The sequence below is a fragment of the Rhamphochromis longiceps genome, linkage group LG11, assembly GCF_057381845.1.
Source record: "Rhamphochromis longiceps isolate RC_006_pf linkage group LG11, R_longiceps_female_GT1.1, whole genome shotgun sequence".
NCBI classification, from domain to species: domain Eukaryota; kingdom Metazoa; phylum Chordata; class Actinopteri; order Cichliformes; family Cichlidae; genus Rhamphochromis; species Rhamphochromis longiceps.
The window spans coordinates 20915384-20942402 of record NC_140567.1 but is presented as its reverse complement, the minus strand read 5'-3'; the positions used below and the strand labels follow the sequence as shown (position 1 = coordinate 20942402).

The 27019-nt window shown below is 41.6% G+C and overlaps 1 protein-coding gene across 2 annotated transcripts; it reads left to right on the top strand.

The window, feature by feature from the left end:
- The first annotated feature begins 418 nt into the window (after window positions 1-418).
- nkd2b (NKD inhibitor of WNT signaling pathway 2b) lies at window positions 419-25853 on the top strand. 2 transcript variants are annotated; one of them, XM_085422788.1, is made up of 10 exons: window positions 419-683; window positions 812-838; window positions 957-1048; window positions 21430-21490; window positions 21981-22108; window positions 23305-23400; window positions 23741-23882; window positions 24130-24187; window positions 24292-24413; window positions 24553-25853. In XM_085422788.1, the coding sequence occupies exons 1-10, from the start codon at window positions 659-661 to the stop codon at window positions 25167-25169; spliced, it is 1368 nt and encodes a 455-aa protein (XP_085278914.1). In that variant the 5' UTR covers window positions 419-658; the 3' UTR covers window positions 25170-25853. The 2 variants fall into 2 exon arrangements, with proteins under 2 accessions (XP_085278914.1, XP_085278913.1); XM_085422787.1 differs by having other exon boundaries at window positions 24289-24413.
- The last annotated feature ends 1166 nt before the right edge of the window (window positions 25854-27019 follow it).

Sequence of the window (27019 nt, the reverse complement as noted above, 5' to 3'; positions counted from 1 at the left end):
GGGAGCGGGTTCCGGGTGACTTGACCAGGATAATGGTGGTGGGTATTGGAGATAATTTCATTTTATTATGCCATTCATTTTATTATGCCTATAAGAAATAAGAATACTCAACTCTTGTAAATAATCATTATAAATGATAACCAACAAAAAACAATAAACTAACACCAATCAATTAAAAGAAATACCACCAGCCTATCTAATATCAGAGTAGGCAACATTTCCATTTTAAAAACCTTATCACGCATACGTGTATACATGGTAGATCAAATCTATTTCAAACCGAGTTCAACTTGCACCAATGGTGTGTTTTATTTTGTAAAAGCCTGCACCAGAAGTGTCCCTCTCTTCTTCTGCAAGCTTGACGCCCCGCTCTGCCGTTTCTGTTGCGTTCAAGCAGTTTCACATCAGTTGAACGGGAGTAAAGCTGGAAGCCAGACTGCGAGCGCACCCTGAGCCGCTTACAGATCATTTTAGCGATTTTTATCAGATCATCTCATCGCTGACAAGCGACGCTTCAATGATAGCGCGATATATGTGCGCACCTTTGGATGAAGTTGGACTTTTCTTCTTTCTAAACTAAAAACAATGTGATCATGTAGAGTAAGAAGTGGCGGATTTCGGAGTACATTTACTGATCCAGGGAAGAGGGATTTAAAGAATGGGCAAACTTCAGTCAAAACACGGTAAGACAGCAAAATACATATATAAATAAATAAATAAAAAATAAAGCGAAATGACACAATTTGAATATTGTAGCCTAAAAAAAACTAACTAGTGTCTCTTTTACATCCTCGTGCGTCGTGATCCGTAGCGTGCAAGCGCAGAGAGAACCCTGAAGGTGAGGATAAACGCACATCATTTTTGCGTAATGGTTTGTAAATGGTAACGGTCTAATAAACCGCAGGACTAGCCTGAGATTTGTACCTGCTAATCGCTGTGTATTCTCCGCGTCTCAGGAGACAGTTTTGTGGTGAACGCCTTCCTCCGGAGAGGGATGGAGGAATGTGAGAGGTACAGCGCGGCGGATCAAAAGCTGAAGAACATGCAGGTAATACTACACTTATTAATTATTTTCTTACTTTCTTCAAAACTAAGCTGATCTTCTATTGATTCAAATTTTAGGATGTGGATTGCGTGCACATTATATATGTTTGACAGTTTACACAAAATGCATTATTGTGGAGGGGCGAAAGCATGCCAGGTGTTTTTGTGTGTGCTTGAATTTGCTGATGGGATGAGTCTGTGAGGCACTTCAGAGCTGTTACATTTCTTTGTCCCCTGAAAGCTGATCTAAGAACTTCTTGACTTAAGTGGAGGCAAACTGTATTCACAGGCATGTGTGAAGACATGCTGATGTCTTCGCAGAGTTGTAGGTTGTTGTTCTTTCTGTCATGTCTGGCTCTGGCACAACACTGCAGCGGTTATTCCCTTGCCAACATTGCTGGATGGGTTATGACAGCCATGAGTGAAGCGGCTTGGCAAAGCAACTCAGACCCAAACACACACACACACACACACACACACACACACACACACACACACACACACACACACACACACACACACACACACACACAGGCTGGTTGGAAAGGTAGTCAGTCATTTCTCAGACTGAGGGATATAAAGTTTGCTCTTGTGGCTGCTGGCATTGTGACTCGGGTTGTGTCTTTTTCTTCAGTGCCTCCTATTCTAGCGCGGCTCCCAGTGGGCAGCCCTCTGTGGCATAACATTACATCACTTCAATTAGCGTACCTTTTTGAGGGGTACTATGAGTCTCAGGCTCTCAGACAGAAACTGCAAGAAGTTCACACAGCGGCACAGACAATCTGTGAGGTAGGTGGCTGTAATAGTGGAAGAGTTATGGATTATATCAGGGCTATAAACCACCCACTCAAGGCAAATTAAAGAGAACTTTACTCGGCTTCAGAGGAGGCTGAGTTCCCACTCCCCTGAAGGAAAACCACCAAAGGCATAAGCTTGGCACTTATTAGTAGGTGGCTCCCTCCCTCACTTCTATCAAAGTCATACCCCTGATTTATTTGTGCTATTAGCTGGTTGTATTAGTGGCTCAATCACACCACAAAACTGGATGGCTATTAGCATGTAACTAGCAAACCCTTTGCTTTTCATGCTTTCTTTGAAACTACCTCCATGTGGACTGAGAAGGTGGATAGATTCAAGCACAGTCATTGCATATAATGGTCTCGATGGGTCTTTGTGGTAAAATGTAATCTGGTAGTGGTTATTTTATGTCAGAAAGTGACTAAAAGAATCAATTTGCATAGTAGAATTTTTTGTTACTTATTAGTACTGGATAGTTTATATTTTTCTGTATGTTGTAGATGTAATTGTAAAACTAAATAAACATGTATGCTTATAAATCTAAAAAAAAAAGTGAACTGCAGAATACAGAATATAAACTACTAAATAAACCACAGTCAGGTATGAAAATTATACTAGATCATATATTGAGTTTCACCTCAGTATTGTATTCCAGATAGAGCATGCAACTGCCTGCTCATATTAAGTGGAAGCTCCATTCATGCTGCTAAAAAATGGGCCTAAACCAACTTTCCTGTAAAGATATGAAATGTCCCTGGAGACCCTTTTAATGCTTTATAATTTCCCCACCTACAAGACAGAGCTTCCTCAACGATAAAATTTATCTCTGCTATCAGACGCTCACACCATTTCCCTGTTTGATCCCACATTCTGCTAATTAATTCTTCGCTGGGATCGGATTACTCTGTCACATTTCCAGTTGTAATTATTGGATTATGGCTTCTTAGATGTCTGGAGTTTGGATTAAACAGGTCCGAGCAAACAGAAAAACAGCAATAATGATTTAATGTGTTTAGAAGTTGTTGGGAGGTTTTTTTTAGATTCATTGCAGACCCGTTTTTTCCCCCTCAGCTCAGTGTTTTTGCACATGACCCTCATGCCAGATAGAGGTTTCGTCACACGGTACTGGCTGATGAGCTGCAGAGACAGTTCAAAATTCCTTATGATTTCATATAGGAGAAGATTGGCTAAACACACGGCAGAGCTCTGACCATCCCCCTCCTCATTGTCAAACGGGGGAGTAGAATTCCTGAGTTGTCTGGCTGCGACTTCAAAGCACAGAACTGGGAGTTATAAAAGGGCTCTGATATCAGCGAAGGCTCCGAACCCTCACTCCTCTATCCCACCTCCCCTTTTCCCCGTCCTGGGGGATGGGCTGGGGGATAGTGTGCTACCAGAAAGAAAAAAAACAAACAAACCAAAAACCCCATAACATGCATGTTCCCATCGTCAGTCTGTGTAAGTCTGAATTTCTTCAATAAAGCAGGATTTTATTTTTTTTATTTTTTTTTAACTCCGGCAAAGTGCGAATGCATCGCTGTGCTCCAGGAAGAGATAAAGGATCAAAGGATTTAAATCAATCAAATCAAATCAATTTAAATTTAAAGACCTGTTTAAATATTGATATCACTGCAAACCATGATTCATGATTGCAGCTGTACCGTTTCTTCAGTGTAATCCTATAGTCTCCTTGAAGTGCGGCATTAGGGGACAAAGAGAGAGCGATTCAGCGCAATGACTTTGCTCATCCTACAGTCAAGATACTGACACTTCGGTGCAGGTGTTCACGATGAGTTTTCTCTTTTGAAGCACCTCGTGTGATGTTTAATCATTACATGTGAGATCAACCTAGTGGAAAAGTTACCCACCCCACTACATAATAAATTACCCTAATCTGCGCTTGTTAAATATGTAAGCTACCTCCAAGCTCTGTGAAGCTTCCAGGAACACCAACACATCCACAGTTTCTCTCTCACACACACACTGTGCTTCACGTTGGAGCTTCAAACACTCATGTTTGAATGCCCAAATATTGACAGGCTAATTCAGCTTTTCAGCACCACCTTTTGTCTCAAAACTTCCCATATCTGCGGCCTCCAAAGAAGGAGTGTGTCAACATCTTAAACTCCACAACAAAGAGCTTTATTATGCCACTTTGAAAGGTTAATAATATCACACTTGAAGTTAAAAAAAAGAAAAAGAGTCAGGAATTAGCTGGATGTAACGATGTGCCAAAAGCTGCAAGACACAAATTTATTTTGACTTACAAAGAGTTACATAGAGCTCACCCCTCAACAATAAATTAGGTTTAAGAGCGTAGTTCCCAAGCAGCTCACTAAACTAATTGTAAGCTAATGTTTTTTTAACATTCAATTCGGAATTCGTGAATAAGACTTTCCCCTTATATAACATACTCATTTGGTGATCCTGCTCAAAATGGATGTTTTCTTTGGGCAGTTTTGCCGCTGGGCATTTGGGTATATCTTCTAGTCGCCACGTTAATTTTGAGTTAGCAGTATTTGATTTGGATCCGAGGCCGGGATATCTGTGTAATCTTAAGACTATGACACTAAATAACACTTTATTTTTCAGCACACGGGGGCAAGTTTTTAAAAGGGCGATCACTTTTGCTTCGGCTGTGAGTATACTGGATACATTTGTGTGTGCAGCTCCTGAAGTCCTCGACTTCTTTCAAGAAATATTTTTGTCAGCAGCATCTCATGACTTTTTTATCTATTGCTTTTCCGTCATCTAAGTCCGCGAATGAAGAGGAAAACATCCTAGAATGAGGCACAAGCAGGGAACAATACATGGTGGAGAGGAGACAAAAAAGGTGTGCTTGTATTTGTGCTTTTGAAGAGACTTGAAGGCAGTTAGTTTGTGTTTTTTCCACCCCGTCTTTTTTTTTCTTTCTTTTTCTTTTTCTTTTAAAAAAAATTGGCTTCACAAGAAGGCGAGCTGTGAGCCTTCATCTCTGAATGAAAAGCATGTGGCTGGCATCCAGAACAGCGGGGTCTTTCAGCACGGCCTCAGCAGACATCTGTTCCTGGTTTGTACAGCAAAAATCCTGGAGCAGGGAGAGGGGCTGTGGTGGGAAGGGGGGCAGGGAGGGAAGAGGAAAAGAGTACAAGGAGGAGGAATAGAGTTTACGGGTGTTGTTTTTTCTTAAGGGAGATATTTGATTGTTTTAAAGGTAGTGGGGGAAGGGGGGTAATTGAGAGCCTCATCTGCCTTCTTCACTGCTTTCTTTAGGGAGACAGAAGTGGACCATTGATCTTATCTTAGCTTGCTTCCCACATTAACTTGTAAAAGTGTTCAACGTGTAAATCAAGCTACTCTCTTGGTTTTTCCTACACTGATTGCCATTTGCTCAGAACATTCACTCCTCTGTCAGTGTAAACATCATCACCTGCTTGGCTCTGACCCTTCTCACAAGTGCGACGTGCTTGTTTTAGACTTTCTTTCATATCTGAGCGCATAGGTGTGCACCCCCATGTGGCTTTGCCTGTGTGTCTGTATATTTGTGAGTGAATAAAAGGCTACAGAGTGGCATGCGTGGCCTGAGTCTAATGGAGAAAGACATTACAACACTGTTAGCAAATTGAATGTTTATTATTCTGACGATACTTGTCTGAAGTACTTGTTTGCTCTCTTTTACTGTAATTCTCTTGTGGCCAATGCTCATGAAAATAACTCTTTATTGCCATCAAAAGAAAAAAGAAACACACGCTACATACTGATTTACACGCTGTCAGCACAAACCAGAGCCAAATTAATCTTATTAGGGGATACTGGGACTAAAAATGAGCTATGGGCCCCTATAGATCCTTCCTGTCGGTTGTTTTAAAAACGCATTTTACTAAACAGATTTGGAGTCACAAAAAACTCCTTAATCTTGAAGGAATATTTGTGTAGATTTTATTGCGACGATAAATCAAACTCTCGTCTCTCTATGGACATGACTAACATTTATAAAGAGCTTTTCTAGTCTTGCTGACCATTCAAAACACTTAAGTCTCCAAGCCACATTTAATTATGTATTAATACAGGTTCTGCATTATTAGAATTCAAGCTCTTTATCTACTGCACATCCATGACCAATCTTGTTCGAACAATAAATTTATATTCAGCATTCAGCCTGCTTAACGTAAAGTCTTAAAACAGAAAAAAAAAAAGTAGCCTGAATCCCTCCCTGCTGCTTCATGTATACTTCTCTGTTGAATATATATAGACTATGCAAGTGGCCAATGTCATTACCAGTATTTACACCTGTGCAGGCTGTCAGTGTGACATGTGGATAAATTTCGAGGGAAGTGCACGCAAGGTTATGGTGTAGATTACAACATTAGGGTTTAACACCTGAGTTATACTTCTATGGTGAATCTGTGTAGAGCCTACGAGGTAGCCACACCAAGCGTCCGATGTTGCCAGCACTTATGCTGCGTTCCCTTTACTTTGGAAGTCGGGTGACATCACTCCAAGTTGACTGCTTTCCAGTAGTAAAGTCGCAAGGAAAAGCAGGATTTGTTTTGCTCCTTGCAAGGTACAGTCATTCATCCATCACTGGCAATATAGCGCAATGCCTGTTTTATTGCATTGCTGCAGCAAGTTCATGGATAGAGCCTAACCACTTCTTTGTGTATGGCTTCTTTAGCGAGTCTCTCCAGAAGTAGCTGGAAACGCATAGGAGGAATCAAAGGTTTTTGATTGATTGATTGATTGATTGGTAATTTATTTCAACATGTGAACAATATACAAGTACATTTAGAAAAGAAATGAGAGAAAAAAAATATACTATACAAATTACATACAAAAAAACATTCTGATTAATTTACATGTTGAAAGGGAGTGGGAAGAAATATACACTTATTTAATCCCACCCCTGTCCCATAAATTATCAGTGAATATTTAGTCAGCTTCCTTACTGATATAATTTGTAATAAAAATAGTGAACAGATTTCTGATATACTATATACTATAATATCACATCATGAATTTTTTGTTTGTTTGTTTTTAAATAGAGACATTCGCTTAATTTAAATATTTTCCTTTTCTTTATAGATCGAGAAGATCATATTTTTATAACTCTTTTTGAACAGTTTTATGTTTGGACATTGCTTTAATTCCATATTCAGTTTGTTCCATAGTTTCACTCCTTGAACAGAAACACAAAAGCCTTTTCTTGTAGTACGTACCTTCATTGTTTTGAAGTTTTGAAGTTACAAAAACCCCTTAAATTATAACTTCCTTCTTTCAAAAAAAAACATACTCTGAATATTACCTGGCAGTTCTTTATTTTTTGCTTTGAATAGGTTACGACGTACCTACAGAGTACATTTAACATGGAATTATAAATCCCCTGCAAGACAACAAAATCATCCTATAGACCCTGCTGTGACCTCCCACACCACAACACTGTATGATGGGGAAAATCGTGGTTTGGTGGTGGTTGTGGTTTGGAAATCTGTGAGCAGCTATAGTCTGCCTTTCTGCCCGCAGAGAGCGTCTGCTGTCAGATGGGGGCAGTGTCAAAGACATGTGGTACGACCGGTCTGTGGGTTACTCTTGCTTGTACTGTTGTTAGACCCTCAGCCGGCTGTGGAGAAGAGTGAAGTTAAAACATACAAATAGCATCATCCATGTTGAGCATGGATGGATGGCTGGGTCTACTGCTTAGGTCAACTGTGCTAATTACAGGAGTTTACTCAGGGAACTCAGGGAACATGGTTTCCTTTTGCCTCTTTTCCACAAACAGCTATTCAACTCAGCTCTATTCGGTTTCCATTAGAACTGAGTACCACTTCAATGTGGGTGAGGTCATTATCGCACACACACACAGCCCAAAAGTCCCTTGACATACTTTTTATGCGACACAAGCACGACACAACAATGGACGATATCAAGCATACATGCTGCTAAACCAATGCTAAATGTCTGCACCTTGTTGCTGGACCACAGTGCTGGTTTGTGTGCAGCCGTTTCCCTCGTCGTCGGGTTTCAAAAATGACAGGTTTGATTCTTGTGAAGGAGTCACTCTTATGACTCATCCAGTGAGTCACACAGTGGCGTGCAGTCTGTTGATGTTGCATATTCAGCTCGACTCGGCTCAGTTGGAACCCTGGACAAGTAGCTACTAAAAAGGTACCTGGTACTGGGTACTGCCATCTAACAGTCAATCCAGAAAACCAAGCTGAGTCAAGTCTTTTCCACTCTGCTTTGTCTGTGTGCTGGCAAAACAAACTTCCCCTGTCTGCTGAGGAGAGGCAGGTGAAGTGAATATAACCTCACTTAAGTTGTTGTTACACTAATGTGAACATAGAATAGAAGCCTCTCACTATGTGTTAAGCTGTCTAAGACTGTCAAAAAACAGTCGGCTAAAGGTGCTTCATTTTGTAAGGTAGAGACCTAACAATAATACAGAGAAAACCCCAACAATTAGATGACCCCTTGTGTACAAGCACTTGACAACAGTGGGAAGAAAAAACTCCCTTTTAACAGGAAGATACCTCCAGCAGAATCAGGCACAAGGATCTGCGATCAGTTGGGCGTGAAGAAGACCGGAAAAAGGCAAAAAAAAAAAGCCATCCACAAATATTTGCGATTTTTCTTAACCTAACAACTTGAATCTAGTTCAACATAAATAATTAAATAATATTCACATGAAATACTCATGTTTGTCTGGTAAGTCACCATGTTGTGATAATTAAGCTATTCAGCTATTGTATATGTTCTTTTTTCCACTCTTGTTGCTAAGAAACAGTCATACTGAATGAGTAAGAGCAAACCTTTCAAATAGTGTAATCAAAATACCTAAATCAGCTTCCATAAGTACATAATAAATAGTTGTAAGCAGGCTTCACACACAGCTTTACCCACTGGTTATATTTGATGGCATCAAAAATAAGACAAAAGAAGTTACAATCATTTCGTTTTCTTCATTATTGGACTGTTTATCTTCACACTTTTGGACAGAAGCACTGTTGTGGTTAGTGAAATCTCAGCCACACCATCAGTGCTTTCTCTTCATTATATTAATGAGAGATTTACACAAATGGATTACAGTAATATCTCACCTTTCTGAAAGAAGCACAGGTTTTTCCTTCACACTCAATGAGCTAGAAATGCATGGTCACCGATGACAGCAGGGAGACCTCGCCTCCACTACATCATGGGTAGTGTGCTGGTGTCTGTTTGGGGCAGCCCTGGTGAGGGTTAATGCTGGTGGGTGTCTTTACCCCCGATCCCTGCCAGGGGAAAGAAAATACCTGAAGCTGGAATCCAGTGCTTAGCGCTGACATTTTTGGCAAAGGCTTCTGGATCCAAGTGTGTGTTTGATCTAGTGCTCTCCAAGCCAAGTAAAACACCGGGAGACTCAAAGGTTATTACATTTTAGTGTGTAAGGTATGTTTCCACATAAACCCCTGTTCTTTTCCAAGTGGACTTCATTTCGCAAGCCTTAAAGCAACCAGGGGAATATTATATTTTTTCAGTTATGGTTGCCCATAGTGTTATTGTATTCTGTCATTGTTAATTGATTGCATTGTTATAATTACATATTTAGCTAAATATAGTGCACAAGATACGTTTGGGGAGGATGTGAGAAGCTCCTGAATATGTGTTTAACTTAACAAAGGACACTCCAGATCTGCTACTCTTCAACATTTAGTTTTGTTTGAGGTTTTAAGACACAAAGGAAGTCTGAGGTTTTGGTTGTTTGCTTAAAGAAGACAGGAGATTACTCTTTAGGAAAGAAGTGTGTTATGTATTAAATTCAGCCAGTCGAAAATTGTCCTAATACATACATATCAAATGTAGAGATGACTTCTATGTTAGATAATCATAGAGGGAACTAAAATGGGCATCACAAGATACAGAGTTGTGGGAATATCAATGCATAAAAAAAGGGGGGGGGGGGGGGGGGGGCATTTATACAAAGTATAGCTGAATAGTTTTGGGCTGATTAACACCTTTCATGATGCGATGCAGTGTACGCCTCCTTTTGTCTCTTGTTACCTTCAATTTCTGTGTTGCTCTTGTATAAACATCCTTCAGGGTCGCAGCTTAATGTGTCGAAACTTCATCCTTGCACCGCATTCATGAACCTGACACCCTGCTGGGTTTGAGGCTTCAGAGTGAAACACCACACACGCCACATACCCTGGCTTCCTGTAACCATCCAAAAAAACCAAAAAAGACCAAGAGTATGCTGGTGAGCTTATTCTTTATGCATAGATCAAGCACTGTAGTAATGCATCATGCTCAGTGTTACACATGCTACGTTGGGTAGTACCACGATTTTGTTTCACGTTCATTCAAATTTCAAGGTAACTTGAAGAAGGTGGAATTTATAGCAGAACTGTTCTCACTGATTAACAGATAACTATCCACCTTCCTGTCTTCAATTTGTACATAGGAATTACCAAATCCTTATTCTTTTTTTTTCAAACACAGCCTAACCCAGACCCCCGAGGAGTCTTCCTCTCTCTCTGAGCTGAGCCTTCCCCTCTTTGGGACCCCAACCCTGCACATGTGTAGGTATCGCTATTACTCAGCTCATACAATGCCACATTCCCATCTGAAAGTGGTTAGCTGTTGAAACACACTAGCAGCTTCAAAGCTTGGATCCAGGCTCTGCAGACAGCACAGGCCTGGCCCTCCTTTTGCACAACGCATTCCTCTCCGATGGGGGATGGCTGCAAACGTGCTTTTGTTACCCAAACCTGCTCCCGTCATCAAAACCCTCAGTGAGTCCCCATTTAAAGGAAGTGGTTATTTTTGTCATTGGTGGTGATTTAATTTTGGGAAAAAAAACCAAAACAAAACATGAAAACAAAAAACTGCAGGATGATTCTGCTCATGTGTTCAGAAGAAATGAGAGCTCAGCAGTTCTCACAATATGCATTGGTTATATACCCACACACCTTTTGTGCTCCTATATGTGACAGAACAGGTGGGAGAGGATGAAATGCTGCTGAAAGAGGCCTCTGTTCTTATTTCCTCTGAAGGCAGCCTTCTTTTCTTCCCCCACCCATTTTTTCCTGAGCCCGTCCACTTCAAAAGCTGACCTGAGCCCTGTGTGCCATGTAACATGTTTACCTAAAGGTTCATTTCAAATAAACAGCAGTTCTCCATGAGACGCCTGCCCCTCCTCACTGAGAGCTTTTCAGAGACACAATCTGCTCAAAGGAGGCAGATCTAAAAGAAAACACACTTTCTTAAATCTTGATATCATTTCACGATATTGCCGCTCATTGCCTTTTGTGTCTTACAGTTTTACAGAAGAGCTTACAAGTGTAGCAGAATGTGATGAGAAAATGTGTTCCTCAAAAAAGCCCAAATATAGTGAGTTATGTTGCAAAAGAATCTCAACAGGAGACTTTGAAATGCATGAAAACATCAGAAATATCACGTGCAGTTGCTCCGCAGGATCTTTCTTTATAACCAGCACTTAATTCTTCATGCTGATAGGGGCCCAACTGATCCTATCATTTCAAAAAATGCCAGTGTATCAGAACACCTGAACTTTTACCCCCACTGTCACATGCTTGCAAGGCTTTTAGAGCTGCTCTATCCTGGTAGCGCCTCATTATCTCATAGCTTTTAAGGTGTTATTGCACATCAGCACCCTTCTGCTTTTTGAAGCATAAATCCCCTTTAAAGAACTTTTATCAGACTTTTAAGTGTCACACTTAGTGCTTCAAGTGGACTGCCTTCGGACTTGCTGCATGATAGAGAGCAAGACTCCATCGGGCTTGTAGCTTTATATTGGAGATAAGATAAGAATACACAAGGAAGCTAACACTAAGCTAAGTGCAGGCTCCTCCGCGGCCCTGTAGACCTTCTAATATTACGGCCATGAAAGCACCAGTTTTCGTGCACTCTGCAGCAAAAAAAGCTAAGCTGGAGATGGAGGTGGAGCTGAGCTAAGCTGCCCTCTGCACCATAGCTTTTTGATCTCTGCTTGCGCCATGGATGAATTACGTTTCAGAATTTCACACTGGGGAACAGTGTTTCAGAAACACAGCTAGTCTGTCAGGTCACTAAAGTGCACACATGGCAGCCTGAGTCCAAAAAGAAGACGTGCAGATGTTAAGTCTCGCTGATGGTGGTCTAAGAATCTGCACTTGGCATATTTCTGTGATGTGTTGCAAGTAAAAATTATAATTCATGGTTTGCACCACGAGGCTTTAATATTCTTGTCTTGTAGCTATGATTTCAAGAGCAATTCATCACATGCATACCCTAATATCCTTTTTTTTCTTTTTTTGACCAATTATTTTCTTTGAGAATAATTCAACAGAAATATGAATGAGCTTTGCATGATTTTGGTGCATCAGTAATTAGCCCATGTGCTACTTTCTCTTTTCAGTATCTCATCTGTTCCTCTTCAGCTTGCAACTTTCTACTTCTTTTTCAAAAGAGGTTGCGTCTCACGTGCCATAGCATCACAGCCAGTGACTTACTGGCAATTGTCCATTTCACATAGCCGGGCTTCCTTCACATCATCTCAAGATCATGGAGTCTCCTCTGCTTCCTGTGCCCAGCAGGAGTGTATTTTTAGGAATCCTCAGGAAAACATTTGGTTTTGACCCTGGGATGACCCCCTGTCCAGTTCCAGGCCTGTGAGGAACTTCACAGCTTGGATTTAAGCCTGTTCTTGCAGTGTCAAGAATTCTTGTGGTCTTTGAGACTGGCAATCGCTGCTGGCTGGAGGAGACAGCGGTACAGGACAGTCAGGGGGAGTTACACAACTGCAAAGAGAGAAAGGAGATAAAAGGGGTGCATCCACTATGAATAAGCTGCTGCTACTTTTGTCAGCATGTCAGATTAAGATACTGTATTTAGTGTCAAAAAGTGTACCACAGTCTGCAAAGCCAGGACGTTTTTGCAGAGAACAGGAGGGCCTCAAGCCTTAAATATCTCACAGTAAAGAGCACAGTACCAATTATGCAAATAAGTGGTGTCGCCTAGAACCTGAGGTTTGGCAAACGTGTCTGTAGAGTAGTTAGGTTAGATTATAGCAGATGGGTTTTTAGAGGCTCCGCCTTCTTCTTCCCTCATTTGTTGCGTTTTGCTCAGGATTCTGTCTGTCTCTTACCTGCAAGCCGGAATCTCCCTGGAGTTTTGATGCACTGATAATACACTACAACAGACCTTCGTCTCTGTTTGCCTAATACGCCTTCCAAAATGATGTGTTAAGAATCGACTGGTCACGACTCCATAAGCTCTTCTTTTTGTAGTTACTCATATCCATCTGTACTTTTCTTTGTAAGTTACATTGAAAGACATCGGAATAAGTAACTGCTGGACTGGAAATTTTTGGTTTTGACCTTTAACCAGCTTCTGTTTGGTTGGAAGACCTATACAGGAAACCAGCAGACGGCTCATCTACCACACCACAAGCTTTTATAATAACAGCAGGAGAGCCACAACATCTTTTGTCACTGGCTGCTGTATTTGAGATTGACTGAAAAATAGTCAGCAAATCTGCACAGAACTCGAATGGTGTAGTGCCAAAAACTACAGGTGCCCGAGGTTTTTTTATTGCCCACTTTTAAGTGACTTTGAGTGTCAAGCGGGTACCAGTTAGGCTACTATATGTCTGCTAGACCTTCCCCTCCTAATTCAACTTAGTAAACTGGACCTCTTGACTGTGTTTGTGGTGTTGGTCCCTTTTGAAGCATTTTTAATTCAGTTAATCACATTTGTGCTGCAGTTTCTGTCATAGTACATACTGTGCTAAGTACATACCATGCAGTCTATGGAACACCATGGTCCATAATATATTCCATACTGGACCATATTATGGTAAGTGTTAGAAGTCTTCATTCCTGTGTCCAGCAAATTTCTGATCTAGCAACCTAACCCAGAGCTGATTCAATGTAGGCTAGTTTTGTATAACTAATTTTCTCCCTGCATAACAGTTTTTTGCAATTCGTGGACTAAACCAACATGTTACCGGAGTCCCATCTATGGCCATCTTCCTATTACAGTCTCTGTAACCAATCTGTAGATAATCAGTGATAAATAGCTGACAGACAAATGCACGGCTGAATAAAAGTAGAGATGAATGAACAGAAAAACAGTTGCAATAGCAGTCAAACGTTAAACATAAAAAGGCGATGGTCTAAACGGTAAAAGCACTGAGCATTACTAATTAATAAATAGTTAAAATACGTGATTAAAACTGTTGGATTAAAAACATTGTTCAAATACCTATAAACACTACATTCTATAAGAGTATCCACGTAACACTTATTTTGTAATCCATGAGATCATTTTTGAGAGCTGACGGGTGGTGATGAAGATGCACTTGAGCTTGACTGATACAGATGAGGGAGTGCGTCAGACGAAACAGGTTGAGAGACATGCTACATGTAAAGCAGTGTTGCTGCTCTTACCCACTGGTGTGCAGCTGTCCTTACCCAACATGATTTGTTTACATTTCTCAGTCACCCACAGGAGCATTGTAACGCCTGTAGCTCCACCAGCCTCCAGCCGCAGAGCCTCGCCCCTATGCACTGCTGGGTCTGGTTTTCAATGCTATGACTCAAATCTCTTGCAGCTTAGCAAAATGAGCAGCGAAAACAGTGTGTCGGTGGTTATCTCACAGGTGAGAGCTATTACAACTGACATCTCACTGCTAGACAGACAGCTGGAAACCTGACACAGTGTAGAGTACACAAAAAGCACTCTTACAGATGAGAGTGATTGTGTTGAGGTGTTTTTATTGCCCACTAGAAGCAGACAAGACGGAGACATGCTCACTTGTTCACTGTAACTGACAGACAACCAGTCTGAATTGCTGATGTACTAAACCCCTGGCTACATGAGATCATTGCAGCTGGTTTCAAGCTCAGCTGGACACTTGCATGGAGTAGCTACCTTTGGACCATAATGGTATTGGCGTCCCAGTTGCCTCACCCACAACCTGGCATTCTGAGATCCTCTGTGTTTTTTTAAAGGGCCTGTGGAATGTGGAACAAATCCTCTCAGCTTTATCGGCCTGGACGAGCTCCCCATTGGCCGAGCTTAAGAGCCAGGGGCCTGTGCAGGAGCTTACAGAATTTCACATGGAGGCCAGAAACACAGGAACATCCTGTTTGAGTCCTACGCTGACTTTGATATGCCGGTGCCTTGTGAACTCGCTTCCTTCTTGTTTTCTTGTTTGTCAGGCTGTGCGTATATGCTCAAAATATTGCTTGCTGTGTGTTCTCTGTCTAGTTTATGTGTGTTCTTAATATCTGGTGCTGCAAGGTAAAAGATGAATGATTCTTTTGATTGTTTTATTAAAAATCTCCCCACTTTAATATGAGAACTGGATCATCTTAAGGTCAGGGAAAATTTTTAACAAGAAGCACGATTAATTGGTCATGAAGAGTGCTCCAGCCCTGGATTTCATATGTTTAACACAGTAGGCGAAGCTGGTTTGAATATCTGTCCTCAACAAACAACAAAAGTCTTAATTACAGCAATGTGCAAAAGTCTTGAGCCACCCCTTATTTCTTTCCACTTTGCTTTTAAGGCACTGGACTTTCTTGTCATTTTTAAAGTTGTCTTGAGCAATAGTTCTGCATTCTTTCTGAAGATCTTTCAAAATTTTTCTGGCTTTAAATTGTCTGTTTTTGTTTTTGTGTTTTTACTTCTTTTTGGTCTAGTCCTTGTACCTGAGTATTTTGAGAGAAATATTTATGAATTTGTTTTTATGAAAAAGGCACCTATCTCAAGGGATGAACCAGTGTTGCGTCTACACATAGGCTTAGCAAAGAACCAGTTTTAAATTGAATTTTTAGGGACTTGCCTACTAGCAGCATGTTCTAGAAACATAAAATTTATTCTGAATTCCTTAATTTAATCTACAAAAGAAAAAAGCCCAAAATAAAAAAGCTCGGAAGACATAAGATAGGCAGACACAGACATAAGGTGATTTGCATGAACTATTAGCTGAAAACTTGGCATACCTCTGCATGGTGTGTAGCGTGTCTTCAAAATGTTTTAGGAACTTGGAAAGGTAGAGGACAAACAAGTATAAGACCCAAAAGCTAACTATAGCAGATTAACAATGTTTGAAAGTCATGTCATTTAACAATTGAAAAAAAAAAATACCTGGCATGGGACCTGTGAGATGCCCTTCAGTTTATCCACCTACTGCTCACTGAAGCCTCATCAGAAATGGTCTCAGTAGAAGGGTGGGTGTCAAGAAGCCCCTTAAGAAGGGGAAACGGGGAGAAGAGGCTAAGATATGCCGAATCGCACAAAAACAATGGGTGTTATGGAGAGATGACTCCAAATGTAAAATTTGTGGTTCAGTCAGTCATACAACAGTGAGTGTCTACAGCCATCTGTAAAACACGGTGAAGGCTCTGGCATGGTTTTTGACTGTATTTCGATGAGTGGTGTTAAAGTGTAACTTATGAATATATAAAAGTATCATCAGATTTTGATTCACCATACAGTAACATCTAAAAAACATTTGATTGGGAAACAGCTTCATTTTTCAAGATGATTATGTCAAATATGTTGCCAGTCCAGTAAGAGCATACCTGGATAAAAAACACACAATATAACACTATCAGTCATGGATTGGCCTCCCCAAAGCCTGCACCTCAACATTTCTGAAACAGTGTGGGATCATTTTGACTGAGGACAGAAGAAAAGACAGCCAACATCCAATGATGAGGATTAAATGTCCTTCAAGAAGCTGTAGAACTATTCCTGAAGACTCCTTAAATCTTTGGGAAAGCATTATGGTACAAACTTAATGTTCTGCTTGGTTTAAATGAATGAGTCTCCTAATTATTTAACAGTCCAAACGGGGGTAAAGACTTTACCCTTGGCCCAGACTTTAGACACAAAATATTTAAGTCTTTACTCACAAAACTACGAAGCAGCATTACTTGTGGCTGTTAAAAGAAGAAGATGGCAATGCAGAATCTGTCGGTGTTGTAATGCAGAGTTCTGCTCTGAGGTTGCAGTGAGAATGTGTGCGCCACATTATGTTTTCTCTGATCAATTACATGAACAGTGTCGTGATCTACTATGAATACTATTTAGTACATTCGCCTAACCCAGATCTGTAAGACTGATCGAGTCACTGGTATGAAGCACATGGTTTCCAAGTCCCTACAGTAGCTGCCTGTGTGACAGCTGAGAGAAGGGCACTCCATTACATCAGTCTCCTATCAAAGCTCACTTTAATGAAAGCAAGCTGATTACAGCGCTGGTGACAGATGCAGGGTGGCCAGCCAATGATGCTAATCTTTGTTTATGCCATCCACCAGGTCACAATCAAAGCGAGAGAAAGATCAGCGGTGGGGTGAGGAGGGGAGAGTTTAAGAGATAGTATATCCTGATTGAAGGGGAGTGGGTGACCTTCAGTGGTTTACATGTTGCTGTTACATAGACATGCAAGCATGCTCATCTCTCACCACAGCTGTTGTTATAGTAGGACAGACGAGGCTTCGCCCCAGCGATTCATGTTGTGCCAAGGGAGAGGTTCTGCCTCCTGTTTGACCTCGGAGAGCATCCCGCTACAATGAAACTGCCATATCTGTGCCCGGGCTAGTCCAGATGACAGGATGGCATTCTGCTCTGATCTCATTTCCATCCAGAGAAAGACGTGTCAGGGCACGCTGATAGATAATTAGTAGACAAAGGCAAATTTTAGCCGTCTGGTAACTGAAACTTGATGAGATGGTGTTTTCATTTCAAACTTAGAACAAACAGTTGTTTTTGGCTCGTTTATGATAGCACGCAAAAATACTGCGGTCCTGAAGATAATTATCGTGCAGGCTGAAATTAGTATAAACAATGCTAACTGTGGTAAAATGCTTCTGTTGACTGTGAGCAGCATAATGTCACTGACTTTGATTAAAACCAGAGGTCAGATAAACAAAAAAGAAAATGACCCTTTTGTTCCAGCCATCAAAAAAGTAACACACTTATTTTTCTTTTACTGTCCTGCGAGGCAGGGAGTTGTGCAACTGATCTTTTGTCTTTTAACTCCCGTTATTGTAGGAACACCCCCCCCCACACACACACACTTTTTACTCTGCCTCTCTTCAGTAAAACTGCTCACATCTGGTTTTGAGTCAAGGCCAGGTTGGTTTCTTCAGGAATGGAGGGCTTTTATTTCTCAATGGCCCCACACTCCTCTAGTTTCATCCTCCGGTATGCATAAGAAAATCCACTTTGTTTACAAGCTGGTGCTCCCGTCTTTATGTTGATTCTACTCGGTCCACATTTTCATTAGCAGAGAACCCAGCAGTCATCTCCAATTAATAGCAGGAATGTTGGCTGGCTGATGGCTATGAAGCCTTTCTGTGTCAGTTCGAGGTGACTTTGTGTTTCCACAAACTGTGAATGTCATAGAGAACTTTTATTCCAATTATATTTTCATATTTAAAAAAAAAAAAAAAAAAGCAATCTGGAGGATTTCAGAAAACCACACAACTTCAAAAATACACGAGGAAACAGACTGTATCATGTTTTGTATTTTTCCATATGTTTATACTTGGATACACATGCAGACATCAGATCGAGTTTCCATGTAGAATACCCAGAGGAGAGAGGAACTGAGTAAAAAAAAATCATGTTAGCCTCGTGTTTTTTAAGACACAGTTTTCAAAAGCAGTTGTGCATCATATGGTTTAAAGAATTGACTAAAAGAAGTGTGTGCACTTATATTTAGGGGGTGAGCTAGAGGGAGTGATGTGAGAACAAAGATGTGCACTGTTTTCCAGTGGGAGGATGGGTGGTAGGCAGGCTGCAAGAGAGAGAGAGGGAGTGAGAGAGAGGGGCTGCTGGGGGATGTCTGATGTCACCTGGTAGGGAGCTATGAAAGCATCCCCTGGTTACCCTATCCCACATAAAAGTCTGGCAGTAGGCTGAGGCTTTAGGGAAGCTTGGCAGAACTGCTGCATTAAACAGGAACAAACATCACACACCTTTCTTTCTGTCTCTTATGTCAAGGTGTCTGGGAGACAGAATCTGTTTACATGGAACACTGTCGCTGCTTTTTTTCCAATGCATTTTTTAAAGAAAACTGAGATCTGATACCTTATCATTTCCCTGTCATTCCTGTTGAAGTGCCTGTTCTGCACATGCAGCCTTGGCTTTTTTTAGTATTTTTTTTCCTCCATACCCAATGCGACACACTTCAAGGATTTCAGGTGTACACCACTGGTAGAAAAATGAGGAACACTTTGCTCCAAAATGCTAACAGATTTCCGCAGGCCGCAGAGCAGTTTGTGATCTGATAGTGAAAGAATGAGAGCTGCTAGATGCCAGAAAGCAGTTAATTACACATGTGGTGGGCAGATTCGAGCCCGACACTGTGGGCGATGGGGATAGAGATGCCATGTGTTTGGACGTTAAACTGCAGACTGCGGTCGGCCCCAGCCTGCTCTCTCATTAGCTCCCCCCATAGATGTAATGAACATGGTGGTGGTGGTAGTCGGGGGAGCCATGTGCTCAACACAAGCCCCGCTGGTTCCCTCATTTTGCACTCAGCGAGATGCGTCCCAATATGTGATTTTTAATTAAAGACCAGCTGGTTGATTAATTTAGTTTCATTGGATTTAAGGCTGAATCATTTGGAGGTGCTCATACCTTGCTTCGCACCCTCATGGGGATGAGGATGGGAGGAATCGGTGGTTGTCTTTGATTTTCCCCTGAGCTGCAGAACAGTGTCTCTGTGTGAACTCCCTCTTCCTTACATACTGGCCTTCATTATGGGACTGAGCACAGAGAGGAGAGATAAAAGCATCCAGTGCAGAGAGGAAACAACAACTTGGCTGCAGAAACCACAAAAGATGGAAACTGCTTTGTTTTTTGTCTATGGATACATATACGCTTTGTTTCCAGTGTGCGCTTTTGATGATTAAAGAGCCCTTCTTGTTTGGTGCCCAGGGATTGGTATCAGTTGTCTCCACCTCTCAAAGAAGCCTTCCAGAGCCTCTAAAAACCCACCTCCGTCCCTCCCCCAGAGCTCCCAGAGACTGGAGTAAGCAACAGATAGGCACTATCTCCCAAACTGCTTCCTCCTTTACCTCGACGCTTATCTGCTTTCTCGCTTCTCTTATCTTTGTCTCTCTTGTTCACCTTCCTCCTCTCTTCTCCTTTGCGCCCGCTTTCCTCTTTCTTTCTTTCTTTCTTTCTTTCTTTCTTTCTTTCTTTCTTTCTTTCTTTCTTTCTTTCTTTCTTTCTTTCTTTCTTTCTTTCTCCTCACCTCCTGCCTCCCTTTCTTCCCCCACCCCGAGGCTCGACTCCTATTCTTTTTGCTGTTTTTTCTCAGTGTCTCCTGTGGCCAATTTGCAAGGGGTATCCAAGCCTTGACCCTGAGACTCAATGGGCTCCCCCTTTAGCGGTGAAGGTCAGCACCAGATTACAGGCTGGAGGTATCATGCTCTGAAGTGAGGAATAATCATAGGCTTGGAGATTGTTAAATAGAACCACAGGCCCTGGTGCTGTGATTACTCTCAGAAAGGGGAAGGGGAAGGGAGAGGAAAGGGTGGGGGGGCTCATTCACCTAAACGCATGCAGATGTTCAGACTCCCGCTCGAGCCTCAGTTGAGCTGAAGGTACATGGAGTTCTTTTGTTTTCTAGCATCTATCTGTTTTTATTTGCCTCATTTCAGTGGGCCTCCTTGATTCAATCTGGTGTGATTTTATTTCAAAGTGTGTGTGGAGCAGCTTAGAGTACTGAGAATGACGTAAATAAGATGAATCATTTGTTGTTTAAATACTTGTGGTTTAGGGCCTGTGCTGCACTTAATTTTCATTGTTTCCACAATCCAATTGCAATTAAAGATTAGCTGTGTGTGTGTGTGTGTGTGTGTGTGTGTGTGTGTGTGTGTGTGTGTGTGTGTGTGTGTGCATGGAGACCCTGCTGCCTTTGCCTCAGTGTGCCTGAACATATATAGGATGCTTATGAATGCATTGTGGTTCTGTTTAATGCAGGATATTTTTCACCCCCTCCTTTCCCCTGCTTTTGTTTTATGGCTATAGAGTTGTGCATTTAATCAGTCCCATCCTATCTGCACGGAAATTTCCATCTGGTAATTATTCTCCATTCAAAATAACTGTTGCTGAGACCTCACTGTGAAGTTTGTTTTACATAAACCAAACGTCTCTGAGCCGAGTCGCAAGTGAGAAATACGACAGACTCAGAGCTGCCATCAAATGCTTCTCGGTGGGTGTCGCGTCAAGCAGGATGAGAATAAACAGGTTGGCTGAGAGAGAGCTCAGATGATGAAGTGCATCATGGTGAGGTTTTTTGTCTTTTTTTGATGGATGTGAGGGATCTGTTTGAAGGGCTTGAAGGAATCTTGAAAGCTTGGCTGTGGCTGGGCCTGATGTGTCCCAGACAGTGAAACACAATAAGCGTGCAGATGTTCAAAGTGTTTGGCTGCGCTGGAGCCTCCAGCCCTCTCCCGTTCATCTGAGTAGGAAATGCTTTAGCTGGAACTGTTTGTTTCTCTGTGTCTGTGGTCTGAACTGTAGATTCACTTACATCTCTCTCTCCCTCCTCCTCTTCGTCCTCCTCCTCTCCCTCTCTCTCTCTTCTAATTTGTTTCCTTGTCACAGGAGTTTCCAAATGGTGAGCTGAAGGAAGGACAGTTCACAGATCAACACTGTCCCCTAGAGGGTAAGTGGAGAAGGATGTGCTTCAATTGATTTGGCTTGTGGTCAAACTACAAGTTTTCCACAAGATTTCTTTGGATGTGATTTTTTGCAAAACGTGCAGTGAGCTGGGTTTTAATGGCTTTGATTAAAGCATACCAAGCTACGTGGACTAAGCACAGCACCACTACAAAATAAACGTCTGTAATAAAACTAGTAAGAATAAGCCTTGTATCACGTGCAGATCTTAAAAGCTTTCCTTAATTACATCTGGAACAGTTAACAGCCATCAATTAGAGCGCAGATCTTTGGCTTCATTTCGTAGGTTAAGGCAAATGCATAGCATAAAAGAAACACTATTTTCCTTGGAATGAAAAAGCAGTCGTGCTTAGACACCTTGTAGCCAGACAAAAAGGATAAAGGCTTGTGAGGGTTTCCGATTAAAGAGGATGTTTGAAATGAAATTAAATCAGTGTGTTTGTGTCTAACTGAAATGTGTCCTCTTGTGTTAACAGTGGTTCTGCCTCCAGAGAAGGCTGAGGGCTGTGAAAGCTACCTGCAGTACCTGCACTCAGAAGAAGGCGAGAGGGAGACACTTAGAGACGCAACCAAAGCTTCGGGGAAGAAGCGTATCAGCCTGAATGTAAGCACAATTATTTCTGGGGACACAATAACATGACATAACTGCAGGAGAAGCGCCAAGCTAACAGTAAAGGCTAACAGCAAGCATGTATCTATAGTATTATATGAATCATGTGATTAAAACACATAATACTTTGCATCTTTTTCTCCCACACAACATCGATGAATCCTCTGCAAGCCTTTGAATATTTCGGTTTCTGTGACTTCTCCAGCTGGCCCGTCACATTATTGTGTCCCCAGAAAAACCCGTGTTGTGTTTTGTGTGCTTTTGCAGCATTTGCTGGTGTTTTCCTAAGTTGCAGTCCGCTTGACCTCTCAAGACCACCGTACTTACCACACTTCAACCACGTAATGTGATTACGTTTACAAATACACAACAGTTCAGATGTTTATCACAAAGTATGTGCGCAGGAGTGGGTTAGTGTACGGACATAACTGGGATAACTTTGACTGACATTGGGTTTAATGAGAGCAGGACTGTGGCGTTCCAGCCTAAGCCACGTACAGCTTCAGACACCATTTTAAACGAGTGCGTATAACACTGAGTCAGTGTTGCCTCATATGACACTTTTTTTTCCCCCGGTTAGAAATAAAAAGCCATATGCTAAGATCCAAAAGCTATTTAAACATCTACTGCAGGCAGTAAATGGATGCTGCCGCAGCATGCCTTCTCTATGTGGGCAGATCTGTCTGTAGGTTTACACCACTCCAGACCATATCCTGATTGAATTTAGGGACCAATAAATATATTGTAATGTTTAGACCTGCATGTTTTAAAGAACTGCTTGGATTTGCCCTTTGGTGATCACCACTGGTTACGTGAGCCGAGGTTATTTCATGAAACCATAAAGAGCTTTGTCTCTCCCTGAGGTCTCATCTCTTGTAAATGCACGTGCTCATTCACACTGTGTCAGCTCTCCATCTCCACTGCTGCAGGCTCTATTCTCCAGATGTTTATTTTTCCATTCATGAACATGTTACCTGATACTTCTGACTTCAAGTTGGTTAAGAAAAAGTGGTAACTCCGAAAGGTGGCCACACTTATTTTTGACTCATCTGTAGAAAGTTGAAGGACTTACTGACCACAGTGATTAATGCTGCTGTGTTTTCTCTTTGGCACACTGCAGACATGCAGTAGTAAAAACATGGAGATTAAAGCCAACCAACTGCTAAAAATTTAAATGTTTGTATTCTCAGGATTTGGAGTGTGATGTTTCTGTGGAGGATGACAACCGCCAGGAGTGGATCTTCACTCTTTATGACTTTGACAACAGTGGAAAAGTTACTAAAGAGGTATGTGACAACATAGCGACACTTACTGATGAGCATACCTCTAAATATATTTATTCATTTATTGGCAACTAATTTTATATCAATAAACATGTTCATCCGCGAGTGCTGGTACTTTGTTTTGGTTTCATATTTTATAAATTCCAAGCACCTTATACGTGTTTTGAGATTCAGAGTTGAGATCACTGCTACTTCGCATCATGTTACCTTTGTGTTGTGCTTGTCTGAGCCTTCTACATGTGTCATGTGTCTTCTTACTATTCATAGTCTGTCCTTTTACACGTTATTCTGTCAGACGACAGCACTAGAAACTGTATTAAAAGTGTTTTATCTGTCACTGTAGGACATGTCGAGTTTGATGCACACCATCTATGATGTGGTGGATGCCTCTGTGAATCAGTCCTGTCATAACAAGAGCAAGACTCTGCGTGTCAAACTGACTGTCACTCCAGAGCCCAGAAGCCACAGAAGAGAAACGGGGGCAGGTAGATGGCACCAGCATTATAACTTAGATTATCGTTGTAACAATACTCTTAATTATATCATTACGATTATCATTATTAGAATTATTTTCTGCAACAGAAGCAACAAATGTGGCCAGTGTTTCACGTGTAACCATACAAAAACTTACAGTGCCTGGCTTATGATTTATACATAGCAGCTTACAGATATGGCAAATCTATGGGAAAGATAGTTTTCCCTTGTCTGAACTATTGATCTCTCCCTCATCAGAGCGCTGTCACCAAGAGGAGGGTCGTTCAGCCGACAAGAGGCTATCGTCCTACATCAGGTCAGCACTTGTTTTAAAACCTTTCCTGTGTACACTGTGTTGACTCGACTTGAGAGTTAGCTATTTATTTCTTAACGCACCCACATGCTTATTTACAACAGTAGAGGGCAGAGTAATGAGCCACCAGCCACTGAGGGTCAACATTACTGTGTGGATGAGAACACAGAGAGGAGGAATCACTACCTTGACCTGGCTGGTATAGAGAACTACACCTCCAGATTTGAAGGTAAATGTCTTTTCTGTTCTGTTTTCGTGCAGCCTTCTCGTTTGCAAGTTGAGGGAAGAGAAATAAAATTGTAATTTTATTTACAGGAGCTTTAATTTAGCTGTTCTACACTAATTTCTGTCTCCGCCCTGTCTGTCAGGAACCACCCCTGTCTTTCCTCCACAGGAGGCTCATGCTCGCAGCTCCCAGAGCCGCTCGCGCTCCCAGGAACCAGAAGTCCAAGTTGCGCACCAGCGCCGCTCACAGGTCATCAGTGATAGCTACAATCCTACCGAGTCTCGAAGCAAAGGTGCACAGTTCGTCAAGTCCCCTAAAGGAACCTCCAAGGGTAGCGGAGGCAACAATGGGGGAAGCGGAAGTGGTAAAGCCACTAAATGTCATGGCCACCACCCTCCTCTGCAGACGGTGCTCCACAGCGGCAGCGCAGCAGCTCATGGAGGTCAGGATGTCTACCACTTGCCACACCAAGCCCAAAGCTCCGGCCACCACCAGCATCCTTTGCAATACAGCCACAGTAAACGCCTGAGGGCCAAAGGCCGTGAGGCGCTATCCCCATCCAAAACCCCTCTGCCAAGTCAGTCCCACCCCCAGCAGCCACCCCCAGTGCCCTCTGTACTGCCAGGCCTGGAGAGAGAGCAGGTGTCTGTCCCTCCTGGAAGCCCTGGCTTTGTGGTTCCTGTGGTCCAGCGCCATGAGCACCACCATCATCACGAACACCACCACCATCACCACTACCACCATTACCACCAGACATGACCGCTTTCAGCGTGCAGTGGCTGAAACTGTACAGGACCAACCACAGCCAACCACACCAGTCACAAGGACTAAATGTCATCCCATGGGAGGGTCTCACTCTTCTGCCCAGGATCTTTTAATTTCCTTCCTGAAAGCTAAACAGTTAAATCCCGAGATTCGATGTACCAGGGGAGCATGTGGCTTGGTGACAGATAATGCTGCACCACAAGGATGATATCGTGTGCCACACTGTGAGTGTTATTTGTAGATTTTCTGCCGGGAAGGTACCAGTATAAAAGAGGATGACTTTTGATGTAACAGCCCTCCTTTCCTGAAGCTGTTGATTATACTTCATGGAAGCTATTTGTCAGAATTGTTGTATTGTTCTGTGCGAGACCTTTCCAAAACATGGATCTCAGGTGTAAAGGTGCTGCTGCTCTCAAGCTTTTCAGAGGGTTATTTCCTCTCGGAGGCCTGCTGTGGACCGAGGGGGTTTCCTTTTTGGGGGGGAGGGGGGATATGAAATCACCACTGCCAGTTTTAATGCAAAAATATCTTGGTATATGTATAAAAAATATATATATATGTAAACACATTTTACTGTATAATTATTATACTCTATATGCATATTTCATCATGGGTATAATTATGCATATATGTATTTTGTCTTTTATATATTTTAATAAACGTTATATAGTTCATTTATATTATTGCAGGGAACGTCTGTTTATTTATCCTTGTAACTGCTGCAAGTGTGGACAGAAAGAGGAAAAACACTTTTTTTATTTTAAATTTAAACCATTTAAACCAAGGATGTCAAAGATAAGGCCCGGGGACTGGATTCAGTCTGCCAAAGACTCTAATCCAGCTCTCTGGACAGCTTGGAAAATTCCAAAATGTGGAAAAGGGTTTAAGTTCCTCACTTTTAATTGTATTTTCATAAGTTTTACAGCTTTTCCTACTGATAAAGATCTCCCCTTGGCCATTCATATTACACCAAACTAATTAATTAATAAATAAACAACTAAATGATATAAAAAGTTCTGATTTTTCACTATCTACTATAGAAATTTCTGTCCTTCATGTAGAAAGACTGCTTGTTACAACTGCTGGACCAGATAGGTTCATTAAAAAGAGAAAGAAGGGGGAAAAAAGTCAAACTGAGACGTTGAACTGTTGAAAGTGCACTTCTTTTTCTTATATTAAGAATTCTCTGGGATTAAATGTTGAGTTAAACTTCACACTGACAGAAAAGGGACTTTCACTGGTCTGGCCCACATAACATATGAATTTGAGATCCCTGATTTAAACCAGCCATGCTCATTATTATTACAAGAAATGATTTAGTAGGAAATTTAATAGAAATTATTGGAAATACTTTAGTAATCTGACTAATTGAAGTAATTTAGTCAAGGAAAAAATCAATGTCCTATATTGTGTGTGGGTTTTGTGTTAAGTATCACAAGAATATTGAAGCGTGGCTTTAAAAAACAGCATACAAGTCACCCAGTCCATTAGATGTCATAAAAGTCTTAACTATATACGGGCATTATATTTATTAAGATCCTTCACAATGTACACTGAAATAAGTTAACTAGATGTTCATACGGGGCTCCTTATTTTATTAAGTATCTGTGCTCTAATGATGCACATTCCCCCAACCATGCCTTCATGATCAAACTGTTACTAGCCCATTACCCCACTAATAACCTGGGGCTTTCAAGCTGCATACTAATCTGTTTTTAATCAATCTGCCAGCCACTAGGTGGCAATAATTCGTCATATACAAGTGATATGGTACACCTTGCTACCAGCAGGTTAGACCCCTTTTTGCCTTCAGAAAACTCGTGGCATAGACTCAACAAGGTGCT

Excerpts from the sequence above, each read along its gene's own strand:
- nkd2b (XM_085422787.1), top strand. The coding sequence starts at position 659 with ATGGGCAAACTTCAGTCAAAACACG. Across the intron at positions 23,401-23,740 it reads GTGGAAAAGTTACTAAAGAG|GACATGTCGAGTTTGATGCA; the intron begins GTATGTGACAAC and ends CTGTCACTGTAG. Across the intron at positions 23,883-24,129 it reads CAGAAGAGAAACGGGGGCAG|AGCGCTGTCACCAAGAGGAG; the intron begins GTAGATGGCACC and ends CTCCCTCATCAG.